We start from the raw sequence: 15,660 nt of genomic DNA, 5'->3' as shown, positions 1-15,660 counted from the left end.
AAGAGACTGAGGAAAAGAAAAAAATCTCAGAAGGTTTTATCCATTATTTCACTGAAAAGAGACAAATTTAAACCAAAACATAACCATGATTATTCACTTAAATGAGAATGGTAGGAAATATGGTCGGTTCATTTCCTTTTCCTGTTTTACAAACTTTGGCAATATGGATGTATTACTTATATAATTAAGATCAATATTAAAAAATAAAAACACAAATAGCCAAACATACTAGCTCATGCATGGAAAAAATGTGCTTAAAATGTATTAAAATTTTTGTTTATGTAGATCTGGTGTCATTGTTAAAAGGATGCCAATTCTTGAATGAGTCAGTATAATTATTTAAGCTTCTATTTCAACTTTAAGTAACAATGACTGAAATTTAAGTAAAACAATAATTTATTTTTTATTTTTCTTAGCATCGTTACTCCGTTAACAATGGATATGTATGCCTGGACTCGAGAGCAAGCCGTGTTATATGATGGAATAATACTGGCTGCTCTTGGAGTTGAAGCAGTTATTGTTTTCATGGGGATTAAATTACTTTCCAAAAAGTAAGTTATATGTCTGGCTTGTTTCAAGTTTAATTTCTTGAAGTGAAACATGAAACAGCTAACAATGTAGATGTATGTGTTAGTAAAATAATTTAAGTCTTTTCTTTCATTATGGATTAGTTTTAGTTCTTGAAGTTTTGCAAACATTTAAAATACATTAAGGGATCATATTTCTAACATATGGCATATTCGTTGGTAAAACAAGTTATTTAACAAAGTAAATAATTGTCTTCTAATGTATCTTTTGCGTGTTACGTTTCTTTTATTAAGGTATCATTGATATACACTCTTATGAAGGTTTAACAAGAAAAACAATGTGGTTATTATCGAGTCCCACTCTATACCCCATCGCAGTCACTGTCCATCAGTGTAGTAAGATGCCACAGAGTCCCTATTTGTCTTCTCTGAGCTACACTGTCTTCCCAGTGATCCCACACACACCATGTGCACAAATCCTGATACCCCACAATACCCATCCCCCTCCCTCCCTCCCCACCACTCCCCTTTGGTAACCACTAGTCCTTTCTTGGAGTCTGTGAGTCTACTGCTATTTTGTTCCTTCAGCTATTATTTTTAATTTTGGTATCATTAATATACAATTACGGGAGCAACATTTTGGTTACTAGATTCCCCCATTATCAAGTCCCCACCACATATTCCATTACAGTCACTGCCCATAAGTGTAGTAAGATGTTATAGAATTACTACTTGTCTTCTCTGTGCTACACTGACTTCCCTGTGCCCCCCGCCCCCACTACATTATGTGTGCTAATCATAATGCCCCTTTTTCCCCTTATCTTCCCCATCCCACCCATCCTCCCTAGGCCCTTTCCCTTTGGTAACTGTTAGTCCATTCTTGGATTCTGTGAGTCTGCTGCTGTTTTGTTCCTTCAGTTTTTGCTTTGTTCTTATACTCCACACATGAATGAAATCATTTGATACTTGTCTTTCTCTGCTTGGTTTATTTCACTGAGCATAATACGCTCTAGCTCCATCCATGTTGTTGCAAATGGTAGGATTTGTTTTCTTCTTATGGCTGAATAATATTCTGTTGTGTATATGTATCATATCTTCTTTATCTATTCATCTATTGATGGACACGTAGGTTGCTTCCATATCTTGGCTATTGTAAATAGTGCTGCGATAAACGTAGGGGTGCATATGTTTTTTTCAAACTGGGCAGCTGCATTCTTAGGGTAAATTCCTAGGGTAGAATTCCTGGGTCTAGTGCTATTTTTTTTATATCATTAATATGTACTTACATGAAAAGTATTGTGGTTATTAGATTCCCTCCATTATCAAGTACCCACCACAGACCCCATTACAGTCACTGTCCATCAGCATAGTAAGATGCTATAGAATCACCCCTTGTCTTCTCTGTGCTATACTGCCTTCCCCGTGCCCCGCCCCACCGCTACATAATGTGTGCCAATCGTAATGCCCTTATTCCCCTTACCCCTCCCTTCCCACCCACCCTCCCCAGCCCCTTTCCCTTTGGCAACTGTTAGTCCATTCTTGGGTTCTGTGATTCTGCTGCTGTTTTGTTCCTTCAGTTTTTTCTTTGTTCTTATACTCCACATATGAGTGAAATCATTTGGTATTTGTCTTTCTCCACCTGGCTTATTTCACTGAGCATAATACCCTCTAGCTCCATCCATGTTGTTGCAAATGGTAGGATTTGTTTTCTTCTTATGGCTGAATAATATTCCATTGTGTATATGTACCACATCTTCTTTATCCATTCATCTACTGATGGACACTTAGGTTGCTTCCATTTCTTGGCTATTGTAAATAGTGCTGCGATAAACATAGGGGTGCATCTGTCTTTTTCAAACTGGGCTGCTGCATTCTTAGGGTAAATTACTAGAAGTGGGATTCCTGGGTCAAATGGTATTTCTATTTTGAGCTTTTTGAGGAACCTCCATACTGCTTTCCACAATGGCTGAACTAATTTACATTCCCACCAGCAGTGTAGAGAATTCCCCTTTCTCCACAACCTCGTCAACATTTGTTGTTGTTTGTCTTTTGGATGTTGGCCATCCTAACTGTGGTGAGGTGTGGAACAAATAGTTCCATTGTGGTTTTAATTTGCATTTCTCTGATGATTAGTGATGTGGAGCATCTTTTCATGTGCCTGACGGCTATCTGAATTTCTTCTTTAGAGAAGTGTCTGTTCAGATCCTCTGCCCATTTCTTAATTGCGTTGTTTTTTGTTTGTTGAGGTGCATGAGCTCTTTGTATATTTTGGATGGCAACCCCTTATCAGATGTGTCATTTTTTATGAGTATATTTTCCCATACTGTAGGATGCCTTTTTGTTCTGTTGATGGTTTCCTTTGCTGTACAGAAGCTTTTTACTTTGATGTAGTCCCACTTGAGTCCTACTTGTTCATTTTTGCTTTTGTTTCCCTTGCCCGGGGAGATAAGTTCATGAAGAAATTGCTCATGTTTATATTCAAGAGAGTTTTGCTTTAATTTTCTTCTAAGAGTTTTATGGTTTTATGACTTACATGCAGGTCTTTGATCCTTTTCAAGTTAACTTTTGTGTATGGAGTTAGACAGTAATCCAGTTTCATTCTCTTACATGTAGCTGTCCAGTTTTGCCAACACCAGCTGTTGAAGAGGCTGTCATTTCCTCATTGTATATCCATGGTTCCTTTATCGTATGTTAATTGACCATATATGTTTGGGTTAATATCTGGACTCTCTATTCTGTTCCACTGGTCTGTGGGTCTGTTCTTATGCCAGCACCAAATTGTCTTGATTACTGTGCCTTTGTAGTAGAGCTTGAAGTTGGGAAGTGAGATCCCGCCTGATTTATCCTTTCTTCTCAGGATTGCTTTGGCTATTCAAGGTCTTTTGTGGTTCCATATGAATTTTAGAACTATTTGTTCCAGTTTGTTGAAGAATGCTGTTTGTATTTTGATAGGTATTGCATTGAATCTGTAGATTGTTTTAGGCAAGATGGCCATTTTAACAATATTAATTCTTCCTAGCCAAGAGCATGGGATGAATTTCCAATTATTAGTACCCTCTTTAAATTCTCCTAGGAGTGTCTTGTTGTTTTCAGGGTATAGGTGTTTCACTTCCTTGGTTCAGTTTATTCCTAGGTATTTTATTCTTTTTTGATGCTATTGTGAATGGAATTGTTTTCCTGATTTCTCTTTCTGCTAGTTCATCATTAGTGTTTAGGAATGCAACACATTTCTGTGTATTAATTTTGTATCCTGTAACTATGCTGAATTCAGATATTAGTTCTAGTAGTTTTGGAGTGGATTCTTTATAATTCTCTATGTACAATATCATGTCATCTGCAAACAGGGACAGTTTAACTTCTTCCTTGCCAGTCTGTATTCCTTTTATTTCTTTGTGTTGTCTGATTGCTGTGGCTAGGACCTCCAGATTATGAATAAAACTGGGGAGAGTGGGCATCCTTGTCTTGTTTCTGATCTTAAAGGAAAAGCTTTTAGCTTCTCACTGTTAAGTATGATTATGGCTGTGGATTTGTCATATATGGCGTTTATTATGTGGAGGTACTTGCCCTCTATACACATTTTGTTGAGCATTTTTGTCATGAATGGATGTTGAATTTTGTTGAATGCTTTTTCAGCAAGTATGAAGATGATCATGTTGTTTTTATCCTTCTTTTTGTTGATGTGGTACATGATGTTGATTGATTTTTGAATGTTATACCATCCTTGCATCCCTGGGAAGAATCCCACTTGATCATGATATATGATCATCTTAATATATTTTTGAACTTGATTTGCTAATATTTTGTTGAATATTTTGCATCTATGTTCATCAGGGATATTGGTCTGTTATTTTCTTTTTTTGTGGTGTCTTTCCCTGGTTTTGGTATTAGAGTGATGCTGGTCTCATAGAATAAGTTTGGGAATATTCCCTCCTCTTCTAGTTTTTGGAAAATTTTAAGGAAAATGGTTATTAGGTCTTCAGTAAATATTTGATAAAATTTAGCAGTGAAACCATCTGGGCCAGGTGTTTTGTTCTTAGGTATCTTTTGGATTACCAGTTTAATTTCATTGCTGGTAATTGTTATATTCAAATTTTCTGTTTCTTCCTAGGTCAGCCTTAGAATTTTGCTTTTTTCTAGAAAGTTGTCCATTTCTTCTAGTTTATCCAGTTTGTGAGCACATAATTTTTCAGAGTATTCTCTATTAATTCTTTGTATTTCTTTGGTGTCCATAGTGATTTTTCCTTTCATTTCTGATTCTGTTTATGTGTGTAGTCTTTTTCTTGATAAGTCTGGATGAGTGTTTATCTATTTTGTTTATTTCCTCAAAGAACCAGCTCCTGATTTCATTGATTCTTTGTACTGTTTTATTCTTCTCAATTTGTATTTTTCTGCTCTAATCTTTATTATGTCCTTCCTTCTACTGACTTGGGCCTCATTTGTTCTTCTTTTTCTGGTTTCGTTAATTGTCAGTTTAGACTGTTCATATGGGATTGTTCTTCTTTCCTGAGGTAAGCCTGTACTGCAATACACTTCCCTCTTAGCACAGCCTTTGCTGCATCCCAAAGATTTTGCAGTGTTTAATCATTGTTGTCATTTGTCTCCATATCCTGCTTGATCTCTGTTTTTATTTGATCATTGATCCTTTGATTATTTAGCCACATGTTATTAAGCCTCCATGTGTTTGTGGGCTTTTTCATTTTCTTTCTGTAATTCATTTCCAGTGCCATACCTTTGTGGCCTGAGAAGTTGGTTGGGACAATTTCAATCTTTTTTAATTTAGTGAGGCTTTCTTTGTTGCCTAGTATAAGATCTATTCTTGAAAATGTTCCTTGTGCACTTGAGAAGAATGTGTGTTTTGTTGCTTTTGTATGGAGTTTTCTGTTGATGTCCATTAGGTCCATCTGTTCTAATACATTGTTCAGTGTCTCTGTGTCCTTACTTATTTTCTGTCTCGTTGATCTGTCTTTTGGAGTGAGTGTTGTGTTGAAATCTCCTAGAATGAATGCATCACATTCTGTTTTGCCCTTTAATTCTGTTAGTATTTGTTTCACATATGTACGTGATCCAGTATTGGGTGCATAGACATTTATAATAGTTATATCCTCTTGTTGGACTGACCCCTTTATCATTATGTAATGTCCTTATTTTTCTCTTGTTACTTTATTTGTTTGTATTTTATCTACTACAAGTACTGCAACTCCTGCTTTTTTCTCCCTATCAATTGAATGAAATATCTTTTTCCATCCGTTCACTTTTAGTCTGTGTATGTCTTTGGTTTTAAAGTGAGTCTCTTGTAGGCATCATATAGGCGGATTTTGTTTTTTTTTCCATTCAGTGACTGTGTGTCTTTTGATTGGTGCATTCAGACCATTTACATTTAGGGTGATTATTGATAGGTATGTACTTATTGCCATTGCAGGTTTTAGAGTCATGGTTACCAAAGATTCAAGGGTAATTCCCTTACTTTGTAACAGTCAAGTTTAACTCAGTATTATATTACAAATACAACCTAAAGGTTGTTTTTTTTTCTTTTTTCATCCTTCTTCTTACTCCTCCATTCTTTATATATTCAGTGTTGTATTCTGTACTCTTTTTCTGTCCCTTGGCTGACTTTGCGGGTAGTTGATTTGATTTTGCATCTGCTTAATAATTAATTGTTCTTCCTTTTTTAGTGTGGTTTTATTTCCTCTTCTGACAGCTATTTAGCCTTAAGAACACTTCCATAATAGACTGTAGAAATGATTTGTGGGAGGTAAATTCTCTCAGCTTTTGCTTCTCTGGAAATTATTTAATCCCTGTTTCAAATTTAAATGATAATCTTTCTGGATAAAGTATTCTTGGTTTGAGTCCCTTCTCCTTCATTGTATTAAATATATCATACCTCTCCCTTCTGGTCTGTACGGTTTCTGCTGAGAAGTCTGATGATAGCCTGATGGGTTTTCCTTTGTAGGTGATCATTTTACTCTCTCTAGCTTCTTTTAAAATTCTGTCCTTATCCTTGATATTTGCCATATTATATGTCTTGGTAGTTTTCTTCCTTGGGTCCCTTGTTTTGGGAGATCTATGCATCTCTATGGCCTGAGAGACTATCTCCTTCCCCAGATTGGGAAGTTTTCTGCAATTACCTCCTCAACACTTTCTATCCCTTTTTCTCTCTCTTCTTCTTCTGGTTCCTTTTAGATTGGTCACACAGTTCTTTCAATATTGTTTCATTCTTGGATATCCTTTTTTTTCTCTGTGCCTCAGCTTCTTTGTATTCCTCTTCTCTAATTTCTATTCCATTTACTATCTCCTCTGCTACCTCTAATCTGCTTTTAAATCCCTCCATTGTATGTTTCATTTCAGATGTGGAATATCTTAATGATTGAATCTCCATCCTAAATTTGTCCCCGAGTTCTTGGTATTTTTCTGTACCTCCATGAGCATGTTTATGATTTTTATTTTGAACTCTCTTTCAGGAAGATTGGTGAGTTCAGTTTCATTTGGGCCTTTTCTAGTTTTTGTGAGATTTTGGTCGGAACCAGGTTCCTTTGAGGTTTCATATTTGTGTATGGCACCCTCTAGTTCCCAGAAGCTGCTCATCCCGTGGAGTGTTGTTGGGTGTCGAAGGGGAACAGCAGTGGTGCCTGAGGGGAGGAAAAAGCTGTTTCTTGCTTCCCAGCTGCAATGGCTGTCTCCATTGTCAGAACCAGTGGGTTGAGCACACAGGTATAAGCCTCTGTGCTTTGCGTCTGTGGCTATCATAGGCAGGGCCTACCTCTTGCTGGCCTGATGCCAGGGCAGTGACTATTGGTTTGCAAACAGTGCCAGCAGGGCAGGAGGAAGGTGCAGGAGGCTGCCTATCACAGTGGGGGTCGCAGATCTGAGTAGCCAGCCAGTTGGATGGAGCACCTGAAGCTCCTGAAAGTTCCCAACCTGCTGGGCATAGTTTGCCAATCCAACCTTGTCCACCTATCCCTTCTCCCGCCCAGCAAGCTCCATGAAAACCCTGCCCCTTCAGCAGCCCTCTTGTTACTAGGAAGCTTCTCAAACCTCCCGCCTTTCCTTTGTCCCAGAGCAATAGGTTGTGGATCCCTGTACTCCACAAACTGCTGAAATCTCTGTCTCTCCAGGTATTTTTCCTGTCTTAGCTTTCCAACCCCACTAATCTCCAGAGCACCATGCAATGTAGGTTTGTGCTCCCAAAGCAGATCTCCAGGGCTAGGTGTTCAGCAGTCCTAGGCTTCCACCCCCTCCCCACTGTGTTTCTCTTCCTCTCACTGTTGAGCTGGGGTTGGGGAAGTGCTTGGGTCCCGCCAGATCAAGGCTTTGGTATGTTACCGTGTTTTGTGAGATCTGCTCTGTTCTCCAGGTGTATGCAGTCTGGCACAGCCTTCTTTCCTGTTGCTCTTTTAGAATTAGTTGTATTAACTATATTTTCATGTTATATGTGGTTTTGGGAGGAGTTTTCTGTCTCAGCTCTCACTCTGCTATCTTGAATCCAAATACCCCATATTATGTTTTATGTAAAGTATTTCTTAAAGTGTATTTCATAAATGTGCTGTATGGTAATATTTGTAATATGTAATACACAATTTGCAATATGGTAATATTCCTGCTTTATGGTAATATTTTTTATGCAACATAAATGATTTAGTGGTTAAGTGTGGAAAAATCAGGTTAAAATTGCCAAAGGTTTTTACTCTAAAACTTCTAAATCTTCAAGCATATACTGTATTACCACCTTGACAAATACAATATATAGTATTTGTCAAAGTTATTTGTAACTTTTACTACAGAACACTGTTTTAAGGAAGCATTTTGTGGATGTTCTACTGTAAAGAACACACTTTGGGGGGAATGCTTTTAAAAAATTAAGTTCATACATATAGTCTGTGGTGTTACAGTTGTTGAATTTAGGCAGCTCTAACAATTTAATTATTAACATAATTTAATAATACTTTAGAACTTTAATAAAGTTCTAAAATAATTAACAAATATCGAGTCAGTCTGTAGGGTTAGATGCTTTGAGGGTTACTATGAAGATTCCTGTCCTAGAGTCAAACAGAGGGACCAAGGTATAGGCAGACATAGAAATTCAAAGTTAAATAATGGTAGATGTGAAAAAACATCTTGCTACAAAAGTAGAGCAGTCCTGCTGATAAGCATTCTTAGAGATTGTCCAATTGCATACCTTCAAAGAGCTTGTGTTTTGTGCCAATAAATGCAAGCGTGAAGTCAGGATAATGACAAGTACTATGAAGAATAGAGCAGATGAAGAGAATAGAGTGTCAAGGGCCAGGCTGGAAGAGAGGGGGAGTGTTATTTTGATTGAATGTTCAAGAAAGACATGTTTGATGAAGTAACATCCAAGCAGAGACCTCAGGGAAGTCAGAGAACAGCCATGCCCTGGTCTGGAACTCTCTTCAGCAGACTGAGCTTAGAGTGCCTAAGGAACAAGCTGGAAGGCCAGTTTGGCCAGAGCAAAATGACAGAAATGTCAAATAGGAAAAGATCAGGTTGGAAAGGTGTGAAGCCTTACAAGTATTCTGAGGATGTTGGGAACTATTTGGGTTTTCTTTTAGGAAGCTCTTGATCTTGTTTGTATCTTTCTCTTTTTATTATGGAAAATTTCTAGCATATACAAAGGTGTAGAGAGCATCACATACTGAATCTCCAATATCTGTTACTGAACTTCAACAATCATAAACCCTTGGACAGTCTTGATTCATCTGTACCTCAACCTATTCCACACTCTCTACCCCTGCTTCTGGATTATTTTGAAGTTGATCCCAGACATCATTTCATGTCCTCCATAAATATTTCAATTTGTGTCTCTCAAAAGTTAATGATTATAAATATATAAAGAGTTCATACACCTCAACAAACAAAAAGTGAATAATCCAATTAAGAAATAGGAAGAGGAGCTGAACAGACAGTTCTCCAAAGAAGAAATTCAGATGGCCAACAGACAAATGAAAAGGTGCTCCATATCACTAGTCATCAGAGAATTGCAAATTAGAACCACAATGAGATATCACCTCACACCAGTAAGGATCGCCACCATCCAAAAGACAAGCAACAACAAATGTTGGCGAGGTTGTGGAGAAAGGGGAATTCTCTACACTGCTGGTGGGAATGTAAATTAGTTCCACCATTGTGGAAAGCAGTATGGAGGTTCCTCAAAAAGCTCAAAATAGAAATACCATTTGACCCAGGAATCCCACTTCTAGTAATTTCCCCAAAGAATGCAGCAGCCCAGTTTGAAAAAGACAGATGCACCCCTATGTTTATCACAGCACTATTTACAATAGCCAAGAAATGGAAGCAACCTAAGTGTCCATCAGTAGATGAATGGATAAAGATGTACATATACGCAATGGAATATTATTCAGCCATAAGAAGAAAACAAATCCTACCATTTGCAACAACATGGATGGAGCTAGAGAGTATTATGCTCAGTGAAATAAACCAGGTTGAGAAAGACAAGTACCAAATGATTTCACTCATATGTGGAATATAAGAACAAAGGAAAAACTGAAGGAACAAAACAGCAGCAGATTCACAGAACCCAAGAATGAACTAACAGTTACCAAAGGGAAAGGGACTGGTGAGGATGGGTGGGAAGGGAGGGAGAAGAGGGACGAAGAAGAAAGGGGGCCTTATAATTAGCATGTATAATGGGGGGCGTGGGGAAGGCTGTGCAACACAGAGAAGACAAGTAGCGATTCTACAGCATCTTACTACGCTGATGGACAGTGACTAATTGGGTATGTTGAGGGGACTTGATGAAGTGGGGATTCTAGTAAACATAATGTTCCTCAAAAAAAAAGTTAATGATTACAACGTTATCACATCAAAAAAATTTGGTGATATCTTAATATCATCAAATATCTAGGAAGTATTCAAATTTTCTCCACTGCGTCAAATGTTGTTTTTTTTATTTGTTTTCTTCTATATTGTTTTATTGTGCTTTACAGCTTACTTATTTGACCCAGGCTTTTAAATTTCTTATGTGTCTTTTAATCTATAGGTTTCTTTTCTACCTCTCTTGCATTTGTTCCCTTACAAATTGGAAAGACCAAGATGTGTGCACTGTTGTTTCCCACAGTTTGGATTGGGCTGATTCAATCCCTTTGGTTTTTTTAGGTTTTTTTTATTTTTTGATATCGTTAATGTACAGTTACTTGAACAACATAATGGTTACTAGACTCCCCCTATTATCAAGTCCCCACCACATACCCCATTACAGTCACTGTCCATCAGTGTAGTAAGATGCTATAGAATCGTTGATTGTCTTCTCTGTGCTATACTGCCTTTCCCATGGCCCCCCCCCACATTATGTGTGCTAATTTTAATGACACGAGTTCTCCCTTATCTGTCATTTCCCACCCATCCTCCCCAGTCCCTTTCCCTTTGGTAACTGTTAGTCCATTCTTGGGTTCTGTGAGTCTGCTGCTGTTTTGTTCCTTCAGTTTTTGCTTTGTTCTTATACTCCACACATGAGTGAAACCGTTTGATACTTGTCTTTTTCAGCCTGGCTTATTTCACTGAGCATAATACCCTCTAGCTCCATCCATGTTGTTGCAAATGGTAGGATTTGTATTTTTCTTATGGCTGAATAATAATATTCCATTGTGTATATGTACCACCTCTTCTTTGTCCATTCATCTACTGATGGACACTTAGGTTGCTTCCATTTCTTGGCTATTGTAAATAGTGCTGCGATAAACATAGGGGTGCATATGTCTTTTTCAAACTGGGCTCCTGCATTCTTAGGGTAAATTCCTAGGAGTGGTAAATCCCTTTGTTTTTGTGTTGTTCTTTTTCCTTTAACATTTTCTGGTGTTTACTATATTTCTCAAAAATTGGTATTAGATAGAAGCTTGATGAGATTTTAGTTCAGTTTTTTGACAAGAATCCTTTATAGGTGGTGTTATTTGCTTATATCAGGAGAAATGTTTGATCTCTTCTTATGATGTAAGTGGCCCTTGATCATTCTCTCAGCCCTTTAATTCATTAGCAGATAATGGCAAAATTCTGGTATTTTATTCCATCATTCCTTTATTTGTTTCCTGGAACACTTCCTTAAAAGACAAGCTTCCTTCCCATCACCAACTATTTGGTTATCCTGAGGTGTAGTTTGTAGAAAGACAGTGTGACTCTTTCCTTTTATTAAGTGATTTTAAAATAATGATTTCATCCCTGACATCTTCTAAAAGTGACCAAGAGTATTTTATTTTAATATAGTATGAATTCACAGATTATAATCTTTTTATGTGTTTCTATCCATTATCACTGCTAATCTTTTTGGTGTTCACATAGTCATGGCTTGGGCCAGCTTCCTCACACTGGCTCTGAGTTCTTTTACTGTGGCCTAGTCATCACTGATAGTTTCTCTGCTTTCTGATATGACAAGATGACTAAGCTCATCATACCCATTTTCTTTCCCAGACCTGGAATCAGCCAGTTTTGAGAGGAATTCTGATTTCTTTCAGTGGGAAGTTTTATTTAGCACTCATATTAATTGGTATACCACTAAAAGTATCAAGGAATCATTTTATGTATAGTTTTGAAAATTCTTAAAGTAATGAAACTGTATCATACTCTAATGTTCATTTTTAAATTACAGAGTTTCTGTTCTTTAACAGGATTGGTGAGCGTGCTATTCTCCTGGGAGGACTCATCGTTGTATGGGTTGGCTTCTTTATCTTGTTACCTTGGGGAAATCAATTCCCCAAAATACAGTGGGAAGGTATAGCCATATATAATTCTATCATGTTAGCTCCTGTTATTCATGTAAAATCAACAAATAATGCACTGTACTCATTTTGTTTTTACAGCTTTGCATAATAATTCAATCCCTAATACCACATTTGGGGAAATTATTATTACTCTCTGGAAGTCTCCACAAGACGATCACAATGAAGGACCAACTGGTTGCCCAACTGAACAGGCCTGGTGTCTCTACACCCCCATGGTCCATCTGGCCCAGTTCCTCACATCAGCTGTGCTCATTGGAATAGGTTATCCATCCTGCAATGTTATTTCCTATACATTATATTCAAAAATTCTGGGACCAAAACCTCAGGTGAGTCAGTTACCCTGACGTTGCAATTATGTGAAGTATAATTGTAAGCACTCACATTTTTTGCTGCCATTCTCATACTGATTTGAGGGATTTTTGTCATGTCATCATTTAAAATTTTTAAAAACCCCATAGCTTTTGTAAAAAGTACTTATAAGATTTATATGCTGAAATTTAACAAAAATACTATAAGTTAAAACTTAAAGGTGTCTTGAACTCAGAGATTATGAGCTCAACATCATTTTCATAAGAAACAAATTTGAAGCATAAATTTCTGAAACTCATTCTTAAAATAGGTAACAGGAAACCAAAACTGATAGGCAAATTTGGATGTAGCCTTAATTTCATCTGGCCCAGGGACAATTACTAAGTGATGAAAACATAGTGGTCTTAAAAGTGTACAGAAACTATGTATATTTTAAAATTAGTTTCTATTATAAGAATTTCAATATTCATTATATAAAAATTAGAGAAAGCATAGAAGCAAAATGGAGAAAAATATCAAAGAGACAATTACTACTAACATTTCGGTGAAATGAGACTTTCATTTCCAGTCTACATCTAAGTGTGTAGGTTTATGTGTTTAACACAAAAATTGGATTATATATTGATATTATTTTGTAATCTGATTTTTTAAAAAATATAACCATTTGTTGTAGATACTCTCCCATGACATTTTTCTTTTAGAGAATTATTTTTAATAGAGTTACTGTATTCTATTTTATGTATGTACCATTATATTTATATTCAGTCATTTTCTTATTCTACATTTAGGTTACTTTCAGGTTTTACTTCTGACTTTTTAGTAGCAATTGTTTAAATGCCACAAAATAAAAATAGTACCTTCCTCTTGAAAAACTTAACTGATAGTTTTACTGATTTTTAAGATAGAAATTAGTGTTTATTAAAATAAGGCAAAGAAAAAATTTTAATATATTTTAAAGCTGTAATAGTAGGCAAAACATTTGGGTAATTTCTGTTTTTAAACCCATAGTATTTTCAGATTTTCAAAATCAATAATAAAAGCATATGAATTATAAAACAATGCATGACAGTTGTAATAAAATTCAAATAATTTGAAATGTGTATAGTAGGAAATGAAGGCTTCTTTTAGCCTCACCACCCTAAAGCCTCTGTTTACTTCTCTTGTACCTACCCTTCAAGACATTCTTCTATGCCTATTCAAACATATCCACACACGTGCTTTCCTTAAAAAAGATGAAACAAATTACATTAAATTTCATGTACATAAAGTTTCTTCTTCATCTTGGATTTTTCTTTTTTTTACTTAATATGCCATAGCTGTCTTTCCATGGCAGTGTGTATAGATGTTACTCTCATCAGAAGATCTTACTCTGTATAAGAACTTATACTTTTAAGCAACTGCTTAGCATTCCATTCATTAAATATACCATAATTCATTCATTTAATATGCAGTTGGTATCCAGATTGTTTTTAGTTGGGGATATTAAAGTGCTGCTGCACTGCACATCCTCGGGTGGACTTAATGGTTATAGTTTTGAGGATGGTAGTTGGAAGAGTGGCACTGTGGAGGAGTGGACAGTGGGATAGTAGAGTCAGCCAAACATGGCTCCAGATTTCTTGGACAAATTACTTGAATTTTCTGAGCTTCAACTTCCACATTTGTTCAGTGTGGATAACACCAGTTGTAGAAATTTGTGAACACTGGAAAAAACATAAGTAAAGCCCCTAACACAGTGTTGGAAGATAACAAGAACAAAATAAATGTAAACTTTAAGAGGCAAATAAATTATATTGTTCCCAGGACTTCCACAGACATTGTTTGTCCCTTTATACTACTTGTATTTTTTTCCTAAACTATGTCAAATAAATTTATTATTAATTATTTCCTATATTTATAGAGAGGCACTTTATATTTAACTTAAAAAGAAGAGATGGAGAAGTGAATCTTGTGAGGTTGCCGTCCTTTTATAATAATAGCATTATCTTTGTTTTTTAAATCACTAAACTTGACTGTCAATCTGCTCTCGTCTCCCACCCCACAGGGCGTGTACATGGGCTGGCTAACAGCTTCTGGAAGTGCAGCACGGATTCTTGGACCTGTGTTCATCAGCCAAGCGTATACTTCCTGGGGCCCACGATGGGCATTCAGCCTTGTGTGTGGCATAGTGGTGCTTGCCATCATACTCCTGGGAGCGGCTTACAAAAGACTGGTCGCTTTTTCTGTAAGGCATGGAAGAATTCAAGAGTGACCTTACTAAGACCGTGATGGAAAGTGCTTGCTATGTGCAACCTCCTCTTCTAGGGCTCTGCTCGATCATTGCTATGAGTCAGTATCCAGAAGTCAGGCTGCAGATATTATCTATTTTGAATAACAAGAACATGTATTAATAACACAGGGAACTGTGTGTAATTGTGAATAGTAAGATAATATAAAACATTCTGGATTCCCATAATTTCCTTATCTCAAAAAACAAATATTCTTCATATAACACCATTTTTGGGCTTGCATGAACTCATGAGTGAATGAACAATGGTCTGTAAATGTGTAGTTTTACTCAGTTCAAATTGCAGAGGTGTTAAAATAATGAGACTATCTATACAGTGACTCATTAAGAGTTCTGTATAAATTACCTATAACAGAATGAAATTATAAAAATTGTTTACCTAATAGTTTTGTTCAAAGGTACCTTTTAATTTATTATAAATTTCACTTTCTATTATTAACAAGTTTCCTTATGAAATAAAAATCATGATTCATTAAATTTTCCACTTACTGTGCCTGCTCTTCCTTACCTTACTTTCTATAAGTCATTATTATTTTTTTTTTTTTTTTTTTTAATAATTATTTTTTATTGAAGGGTAGTTGACACACAGTATTACATTACATGAGTTTCAAGTGTACAACACAGTGGTAGAACATTTATATACATAATTCTAGGTTCCAGCTATCACCCTACCAGGCTGCTACAATATCTTGACTATATTCCTTATGCTATACCTTACATCCCGGTTACTAATTTATTTTACCATTGGAGGTCTGTCCTTTTTTTTTTTTTTTTTTTTTTTGTTTTTTTGTTTTTT

At 36.2% G+C, this 15,660-nt stretch overlaps 1 protein-coding gene across 2 annotated transcripts in view; it reads left to right on the top strand.

Moving 5' to 3' along the window:
• MFSD8 (major facilitator superfamily domain containing 8) overlaps positions 1-15,353 on the top strand; it is a 47,681-nt gene extending 32,328 nt beyond the window's left edge. For both annotated transcript variants that reach the window (XM_036922945.2, XM_036922946.2), the window contains 4 exons: positions 417-551; positions 12,158-12,261; positions 12,350-12,597; positions 14,622-15,353. In XM_036922945.2, coding sequence (XP_036778840.2) covers positions 417-551; positions 12,158-12,261; positions 12,350-12,597; positions 14,622-14,828 — 694 coding nt within the window. In that variant the 3' untranslated portion in view covers positions 14,829-15,353. The remainder of the gene's footprint in view (positions 1-416; positions 552-12,157; positions 12,262-12,349; positions 12,598-14,621) is intronic.
• The last annotated feature ends 307 nt before the right edge of the window (positions 15,354-15,660 follow it).

The sequence above is a fragment of the Manis pentadactyla genome, chromosome 5, assembly GCF_030020395.1.
Source record: "Manis pentadactyla isolate mManPen7 chromosome 5, mManPen7.hap1, whole genome shotgun sequence".
NCBI classification, from domain to species: domain Eukaryota; kingdom Metazoa; phylum Chordata; class Mammalia; order Pholidota; family Manidae; genus Manis; species Manis pentadactyla.
The sequence above is the reverse complement of the archived record's forward strand: the minus strand, read 5'-3'. Positions and strand labels throughout refer to the sequence as shown.